Source organism: Strix uralensis, chromosome 14 (genome assembly GCF_047716275.1).
Source record: "Strix uralensis isolate ZFMK-TIS-50842 chromosome 14, bStrUra1, whole genome shotgun sequence".
NCBI lineage: Eukaryota > Metazoa > Chordata > Aves > Strigiformes > Strigidae > Strix > Strix uralensis.
The window spans coordinates 2,937,892-2,946,955 of record NC_133985.1 but is presented as its reverse complement, the minus strand read 5'-3'; the positions used below and the strand labels follow the sequence as shown (position 1 = coordinate 2,946,955).

The 9,064-nt window shown below is 60.5% G+C and overlaps 2 protein-coding genes across 2 annotated transcripts; both read right to left on the bottom strand.

The window, feature by feature from the left end:
- Positions 1–5,437: 5,437 nt before the first annotated feature.
- Positions 5,438–7,224, bottom strand: SLC35A4 (solute carrier family 35 member A4). The gene has a single exon (XM_074883662.1). The coding sequence runs from the start codon at positions 7,222–7,224 to the stop codon at positions 6,277–6,279; it is 948 nt and encodes a 315-aa protein (XP_074739763.1). The 3' UTR covers positions 5,438–6,276.
- A 72-nt stretch (positions 7,225–7,296) lies between these two features.
- Positions 7,297–8,534, bottom strand: LOC141949744 (SLC35A4 upstream open reading frame protein). Its single transcript, XM_074883663.1, has 3 exons — positions 8,496–8,534; positions 8,167–8,265; positions 7,297–7,999 (listed from the first exon to the last, which is right to left on the bottom strand). The coding sequence occupies exons 1-3, from the start codon at positions 8,508–8,510 to the stop codon at positions 7,802–7,804; spliced, it is 312 nt and encodes a 103-aa protein (XP_074739764.1). The 5' UTR covers positions 8,511–8,534; the 3' UTR covers positions 7,297–7,801.
- Between the last annotated feature and the right edge of the window lie 530 nt (positions 8,535–9,064).

Genomic DNA, 9,064 nt, shown 5'->3' with positions numbered 1-9,064 from the left:
CTCCTGCTCTCGTGACGGGCCTGGTTCATCGTCACCCTGTACACTGCGAGGGGATTTTCTTCTGGATTTCTTCTTATGTCTGGCAGCAACTGACACCGTCATGGGTTGGTTCTCTGGTTCAGCCGCAGCGCCCGGCCCTGGGCTTGTTTCTGCAATTTCTGCAATTGCTGCAGTTTCTGTTACTTTTTTACCAGATCCAGAGCCCTTCTCTTCCTCTTGAGGGTGCTGAACAGTGTTTAATAGCACCCGGTAAGCGTGGGCCAGGCCCCAGCACGTTGCAGTGAGCTGTATATCTCTGGAAATACCCGGCTGACAACATACTTTTTCCAAATGTTTTACTAGTTCTTCAGGATTCTGCACTTGTTCAGGAGTGAAGTCCCAATACACTGGATGTACCCACTGTTCTAGGTACTTGCCCATGCTACTCCACACCCCCGGCCACTCATAATTCTCCAACCTTGGGGTAGATTTCCAGGTGATACTCTTAAATAGTTGCTTAATCCTGAGCAAAACCTGAACCACATGCAGGAACACACTAGCTCCTAGCAGTAAGATGACCATGTTAATGTCAACATTCCAAAGATATCTGAAATTCCTGAATTTCTCAAACACAAGTGTAAATAGCCCCAGGACCGATGACAGCCCCCCATCATAGATGAGCATCACATTGTACAGCAAAAACAAAACCTTAACCCACCTCTCAGGGACTGTGAACAACAGCACGGGAAATGCATATTGCAAACAAAGTGATAAAATCTGAAGGAGCCAAGTAATCAACATTATTACCCGTTCTGTCGTTATCTCAAACCTCAGGCCAAAGAAACCTGTTGTGATTTGAACTCAGCCGGTAGCCAATGGCCACTGGCCAGCCGTTTACTCCCCCCCGCCCCCCACTCCGGTGAAAGAGGGGAGGGATAAAAGAAGAAATTCGTAGGTTGAATAAAAAAATTTAGTAATAGTAACCAAAACAGCAGTAAGGATAGTAAGTGCAAAACGGGTAAAACGCAGCAGTGGCTCACCGGGCGCCGGGACAGGTCCGCAGCCCCCCAGCACCGATCCGACCGCACCAGAAATCCCGCCACGGCCCCCGGAAAGGGACCGCGCCCCGCCCCGCGATGTCACATCCCGGGACCGCTCCGCGACCCGCCCCGCGGTGACCCCATCCCGGCCGGGAGCGGGGTCCTGTGCGGGTCACGGGCAGCGGGGCCCCGGGATGGGGGGGTGCCAGCAGCCCCCTCTTTCTGCCCCCCCGTTGATTTGCAGAAACAGACTCTACACTCAGACAGTTATACAGCAGGTATGGTTACTCCGGCACCGGGTGCAAGGGGATTTCTCCACAAAGCTTGCACCCCAACAGCACATTTTACCAAAAACTTATCGAGTGTGCATATACATATTCATTGGTTACATAACACAAATATCCACATGCATGAGTGAGGCTGGGTTAGCTCTAGAGGCTGGTGTCAGCAGTTTATATTCCCTTTGCACCTGCATGTTGCCTCCTGGGGGGCATCTCCGGGGTCTGTTGGAGGAAGGCTCACAGTCCTCCTCACCTTGTACTTTTCCTTGGAGCATGTGCAGATTCTCTCAGCCAATTTCTTGAATAACAAGAGTGTTTTCAGCTGGTTTACTCATTCGATCTTATCTAAAAGTACCAGTGTATCCATTTCGACCGTCCATATATGGCTATCTTATTCATTACCAAGACTAAACTAGTTAGAGCACATCTGCTTTCCAAGCACAAGAAGCATATTTTTGCCGAACGTGGTAATTCTTGGTAAGTTTCCACAGAAAACTGCTTTGTTTTGATGAACACAGTAGTCCTTGGTGAGCTTCCACAGAGCACTCAGGGCAAGCAGGATTATTAAGCAATATTCAGAAATCATTATAAGTTGCTATAAGTTGCAAAGCAGGTGAGCATTTCCTTTATCACTAACACAGCCCCGTTCCAGGTCTGCGCCCATGACAAAGCCTGGGACCTGCTTCGTCCTGATGGCCGAGCCCTGCAAGTGATGGATGTCGCGCCCCTGGGCCTGTAGGTACCTGATGCCCCACGGTCAGGCAGGTACTCGTGGGGGGCTGGTACCCCCACATTGAGCGTGGGGCTGGGCAGGGAGCACGGTGCCCAGCCAGAGAACTGCCTCCTGAGGGAGCCCGGGCATGCAGGAGGTAGGTGAACGTGGCCCGCCTCACTCACTCCTGTCTCTCTCTGCTTCCAGGATGGTGGAGGGGGCAACAGAAATTGCTGTGCCTGATGCCCAAGCTGCCATCAGCGTCTATGCCTGGGGGCTGGGTGCCATCCCGGCACTGTTCCAGGGGTGTGCACAGCAGCCCCCCGCAGATGGGCGCTTAGCCACACAGGGGTGAGGGATTCGGCAGATATCCCCCAGGGTCAGGATTGGGCCACGGGGTGCTGGGACTGGCTCTGGGCACTACTGCAGCCCCTGCTGGCCTCTCCCCAGTGCTGGAAGCCTCTTCACTCTCACCGTGGAGCGGGAGCTGGAGGGTGGCAGGCACCAGCGCTCGGCCCTCAGGATCCTGGCATCCCCTGGGGCCACCGGGCCCTGCCCCAAGCCGTACGTACCGGAGCTGCAGCTCTGCCCTGGGGATGAGCCATGTCCCCTCTTGGGCACCCCCCACTGTGACAGCTGAGAGGTTGTGGGGGGACTCGGTACCCAGAGGTGAAGCATGAAGGACCCTGACACCCCAGTGGGAGCCCATGGCTGAGAGCCAAGGGGGTGCCGTCGCCCCATGGGGACGTGGGCTTGCTCCCAGCGTGGCCAACCTGTCCTTGGGCTGCCGTGAGTCAAGGCTCAGCCTGCCTGGCGTGTGGGTCCCAGTCCCATCCCTCTCCCGGGGCGTCTCTCACCCCACGCGCAGGGCACCGGCCATTGCCCACCCCGTGCCTGACGCTGGCTGCCTGCCCTGGATCGTTGAGCGGCTGCTGGAGGGGAACAGCCTGACATTCCTGTTGCTGTGTGTGACGCTGCCAGGTAGCCCCTGGGACTGGGACATGCCTCTTTGGGGTGCCCCCTCCCTGAGGTTTCCCCCCCATCCCACCCCATGCCTGGCACTCAGCCCCTGCCCACTGCCTGGGGACACCCACGGCTGTCAGAAGCTGGACCCTGGCTCCACTCATCCCCATCAGCCCTGACCCTGTGCCAGGCCCTGGGACGTCCCTGTGCTGGTGGACCCCCGCGGCCCCCGCCCAGGGCTTGCTGCTCTCCCAGACACCTCCAGAGAGGAGATCCTGGCAGCCCTGGGGCTGGCCGAGCGGGTGAAGGGGCTGGCCAAGACCATCTCAGCCACATTCTGGGACCCCGTGCAAGAGGTTGCGGCGCGTCGGAGGGAGATCCGAGGGCTGCGGACGGAGCTGCTGGCTAGAGCTGGCCTCCCCGAGCAGAAGATGGCTGTGGCCCGGCTGCGGACAGCCCTGCGGGAGCTGCAGGTGGGACAACACTCCTGGCCACCGGACGGGACCAGGATGGCACCGATGCTCTCCCATCGGATGAGGTCCAAGCTCTGTCCTGGTGTCAGACCCTTGTCCGGCATTGAGGGCAGGGGCTGGGGGCTGCCTGCTGCGGGGTGAGATGCTGGGGGTGGGATGTGTCCCTGGAGCTGTGCCATGCCTGGAGGTCTCCAGCACAGCAGCAAGGACCTCCCGCCCCCTTTTCCAGGTGCTGAAGAGCCAAAGGTGGGAGAAGAAGCAGGCAGCGGCCGAGGTGCTCAGGACAAGCCAGACGCATGAGCCCAGCACGCAGGTGGGCACAGGCCAGGCCACTGCCCCCTCATCCAGGGACAACCCAGGGGCAGGAGAAGCCCTGAATCCTGGTTGCATCCCCGTAACAGCTCCTCCTGCTCCCACAGGACCGGATCTCCACAGGGAATATAGCACCAGGCCAGCCACCTGGCACCCAAATGCCCCTGAGTGGTGCCAGTCTGCAGCCAGCAGGTCCGGAGCGTGGGGACAGGCCCCATTCCTGGGTGGCTGATATGTGGGCACAGAGCATCGCTTTACATGGTGGGAAAAGGCCTCATTCCTCCGTTTAAACTGTTTTCTTCAGTCACACCACGTCCTGGTCATTCTCCTTCCCTCTCCGCACGCAGGACCGGGTGCCAGTGAGAGCAGTCAGGGAGGGGACAGCCGAGCCCCGGCGAGCACAGGGCAGGGTCTGCTGGAGGAGCCCTTGCCGAGCGAAGCGCCACAGCTGCGGCCACCGACTGGGGCTGACACAGTGAGTAGGAGCCCGCTGGCTCCCTGCCTGCTGCTCCTGGGCAGGAGCAGTGCCTGGGGCCTGCAGCCGTCTGCATCAGCGGCACTGGGTCCCCCAGATGCCGTCCCAGCTCGCTCTGCTCTGCCAGGCAGGGAGCCGCTGCCAGCCGTGCCCGTCCCTGGAGGTCCAGTACGCCCTGGCCAAGGCGCAGAGGCAGCGGCTGCGAGCTCAGCACTGCCTGCTCCTCCGGCGAGAGCTCGGCCACGGGGCAGCGCCAGACCAGGAGGCGAGCAGGGAGGTGGGCAGAGGAAAAGAACCCATCACTGCGTGCTCCAGGCTCTCCTCCTTCCAGGGCATGACAGCCACAGGGAGCAGAGACCCCGCAGAGCTGCCCTGTCCTCATCCCTGTCCCCTGCAGTGGGACGCAGCTCGCTGGCAACAGCAGGTAGCTAGGCTGGGGCTAAGCCTGGAGGCAGCGCGCAGGGAGCGGGAGGCAGCCGAGTGGGACCTGGAGGCCTTGCTGCAGAGCCACCGGCAGGAGATGCAGGCCTGCAGGCAGCACCTGCTGCAGGTGGGCTGGGAGGGCTGGGGACGCGCCTCCGGGCTGCCAGGGCTGTGCCAGGCAGCTCCCGGCGTCCCCGCAGGTGCTTCAGGACCAGCAGCGCCTGGCAGAGGAGCAGAGGGAGGCCCTGGACCGCCAGCACCGCGTACAGCTGCAGGAGGCGCTCCGGGACGCCGCAGAGCTCGCTCAGCGCAACCAGCAGCTGCGTGACGCTGCCACACAGACACCCTGAGCCAGCGTCGTGGGGTGGCGGGGATGGCTGCCCCGGCAGGCAGGACACGGGCCCTGCAGCCCCCTGCCACCACCCCAGCTATGGCAGTTACACAGGGCAAGGCCTCCCGCCCTGCCTGCTTCAGCTGCTGAGAGCTGCTCCTAGAAGAGGCCTGGGCCTGGGGAGGCTGCTTGCTGGCAGGAGGGGAGGGCTTCACCCCTCTGCCCGCCTGGGGAAAACCCTGCTCTGCTGCCGTGCACGTGCCTGCGGTGGCACAGGCTCAGGCACACAGCCAGAGCGGGCAGGGTGGGAGGGCTGGTGGTCCCCACAGCTGGAATAAAGCAGATGCCCCTTCACCAGTGAGTGTCATCAGGCTTGGACACGCCCCTGCCCCCCAAACCTCCGCCAAACAAAACAGATGCCTTCCTGCAGGGAGGACAGACACACACATGATGCTGAACTGCAACTTTAATAACCCCAGCCAGAGCCAGCAGTGACTTCTGCCTGCCAGGAACTCACTAGCTGCAGTGCTGGTACAAATCTGGGTGCTGTCTCCCTTTTGGGGGGCAGGTAAAACAGTTCCTACATCCCCCCATTCCCCTTCTTCTCCACACGGAGCAATGACATCATGCCCGAGAGGGAGAAATGGGACCTAAGGACAGCAGCCCTTCAGCCAGGGACTGGGGCAAGGGGTGGGCTGGAAAACTGCAGAGGTGGGGGAGATGCCCCTGGACGCAGCGCAAGGCTCTCCGGGCAGCAGCACCGAGTCTTGTGCAGAGAGCTGGGAGAAGCACCCTCCACAGGGGGGGAAGCAGCGTCAGAGCAACGCCAGCCTGGCGGCCATCGTGCAGCAGGGCTGCCTGTGCGCAGAGGAGCCCACAGCACAGCAGAGCTAACCGCTGCAGGAGTATTCACAGGCACAAGAGTCGGGTGCACTCTGGTGGGGGAAAGCAGCTTGAGAATATGGGACACCCCACGAACAAGGGGCTCAGGACCCACTCTTGAGGCTGGGCACGCCCAATCACACGGGAACCCTGTGGGCTGCAGCAGGGCCCAGCTTCCCCCCTAGAAACAGGACAGGGCCCTCTCCCCCTCAGCACTCCTCCTCTTGGGGCCCCTCGCTAGTTGTGCACACGCCAACCAGTAACAGCTCCCCACAAACACCAGGGCTGGGAGGCCGATGGCCACAACACCACTGTGCTTCCAACACCAGTCCCAGCACACGCACCGAACACCCCTGAGGAACAACTAAAGGCCGCCCTGGTGCACGCAGGGCAGGAAGGCAGCAGCTACGTGACCCCATAGTACAAGTGAATAGCGAGGCCGATGCACGAGACAGCAATGAAGAAGAGGAGGGTGAGCTGGAGGTTGAAGAGAGCAACGGACAGGAGGGCGTTGACCAGGATAGAGCAGGAGATCACGAAGAGCCTGGTGATGTTACTGCTGTGCTTCATGACCATGGACATGATCAAGCCATTCAAGGCCTGGCTGACCACAATCACCAGCACCCAGGAGGAAAAGCCCTCCAAGAAACCGCCCTCTGCGCTGCTCCAGAAGTAGCCGATCAAGTTGAGCAGGACTCCAAAGAAGTAAAGGAAGAGGTTCTGAAGGCTGAGAGGCAGTGCCTGGGTTTTCAGGATGGCTTCTGTGTAGACAGCAGACAAACCTGATATCAGGCAGTACACCGAGATCAGCAACAAGCCCACCAGTGTGATGTGCAGCTGCATCTTGGAGGGGCTGCCAGGGTCCTGCAGGCCACCACAGCTGTAGCTGACCCCAGCAGCCACCAGCAGGAGAAGCGCCAGCCACTTGCGCATGCTGAGTCTTTGGCGCAGGAAGAGGCTGTAGAGGAGCGCGGTGCTGACGATCTTTAAGTTACTCAAGACCTGATAGGTGCTGGGATCCATGAAGAGCTGCATGTGAACCACCAGGTTGTTGTTGGCAGCATAGAGCAGGGCAGAGAGGGCGAAGGGGGCAACGTGGTGCCACGACACGGCGACTCCCAGCAGCTCCCGGTCCCAGGTCAGCAGGAACAGGAGGGAGAACACCAGCTTTGTCAGCTCAACAAGAACCACGACGGACGTGGAGCTGAAGGGGATCATCCCATCCACCTTGCACTGGGTCAGGAGGGGAGCGTGAGAGCCATATATGACTACAGACAAGATCAGCATCAGTCCCCACAGTCCCCTCCGGAGCACCGGGTTTGCAGAGCTGGCAGAATTACCAAAAATCACCATTTTCAGGCAGTAGCCAGCAAGGGCGAGCTGCTATCAGTGCAGAGAGGCCAGACAGACTCGCACCCTAGAACATTCAAGAAGAGACCAAATACCATGAATTTAATAAGCCTGATTAAAACAGGATGGTACCTGCTACATTTCTGATGCAGTAGAAGAGAATGGTTTTGTCTTTTGTTAGGAAGGGAACTACAAGCCTCCCCAGAAAGTCACGCAAAACATGTTCCTAGGGCAAAGTGTGCTCTTGGCAGAAAAGTGTACAGGTGGTGAGCGTGATGACATGTCACAGGCAGCCTTTCAGTCCACAGGGCGAGAGGTGAGGGGAAAAGCAGCTAGCAAACGGTCAGCCACCGGTGCTTCCACGCTACTGTGGGTTAATGGAGTGATCACCACTGACACAACGCTCTAATAAATACCCCATAACCAGACCTGCTGATGTCTCACGATGATGTGGTGTAAAGCCCTTTTCCCGTGGAATAGAACCGTGTACATGACATACCTCTGAAAGCCCTAGGAATCTTCTGCACCTGCTAACTAAGGAGTACTGTTCTCACAGTCACCGCTGCCAAAGGGCTCCTCGCTAGTCCCGACCTTTTTTCAGCGAACTGAAATAGTCCCGGACTGTCTTTTCAACATTGGGGACAGTGTAGTTCTGAGCAGCGTATATCCCTGTGCAGGTCCCAGCCACGAATCCCAGGACGGCCGAGAAGCGAAGTTTGGCTACCAAGTAGCCTGCCAGGAAGCCTTTGAGAAAGGGTGAGGCCAGCAGAGAGCCATCCTGAGGAAAAGAGCAAAGAGTGAGGCCACCGGCTAGCGCGGGCTTGCACAGGGAATGCAGAGCACAGGCGTGCCCCAGGGATTTTTTTTTTTTTTTTTTAACCAATCCCCCTCAGGACGGGTGACAGGGCCACACGGGTCGCAACAGCGGCGGGGGGAGCGCGTTACCTGCCCCACGCCAGCGTGCACCTCATCCTCCACCCTGCGCTGCAGGCTCTCCAGCTGGTCCTTCAGGAAGGCGAGGTCCTTCAGCTTGGGCAGCGGGTCCTGGCGGAGACACGCAGGCTGATGCCGAGCCCCCCAAGCAGCGCCAGGGAACCAGCCCAGCGCTCCCTCAGCCCCGGGTGAGGGTCGGGTCGGATCGGATCGGATCGGATCGGATCGGATCGGATCGGATCGGATCGGATCGGATCGGATCGGATCGGATCGGATCGGATCGGATCGGCCCGGCCCGGCCCAGCCCGCCCGACCGCGCCGCCCCGCGCCTCCCCGCTCACCTTATCATCCGCCATCTTAGCGCAGGCGCCGCCCGCCGCACGGGCACCGCCCACCGCGCAGCACGCCTGCCGCTGATTGGGCCGCGGGGAGGCACGTGATACAGCGCGCGCCCCTGGCCGGCGCCATCTTGAGACAGGGCGGGGGCGCAGAGCAGCTGCCATGATGGCGGTGGTGTTTCCTCCTTCCTGAGGGCCGGCCTCGCCTTGGGGGTAGGGGCGCTGATGCAGAGCAGCGCGGGGCCTGGGGCCGCCCTTGAGGGGGATAGCCGGACATTATGGTCGCCCCCAGCGTGATCTGGAGTCCTCCGAGCGCCTACTGGTGCGCGGTCCGCGGGGTGAGCTGGGCTCTGGCCGCTGCTGCCAGGGCCCCGCGGAGCGATGGCTGGTGCTGGCGAAGGAGACCCGGGGAGGAACTGTTTGACCCGTGCGTGTGGGAGGGAATGGCCCTGGAGTGGGGCTGGGGCAGCTGCTTGTGCCCCTGGCTCAGCTGTGCCCCGAGCAGGTGGGAACTTGTTGGGCCAGCGACTGTGTGCGGTCGCTGTCCTGGGAGAGCTGGGGCAGAGGGGACC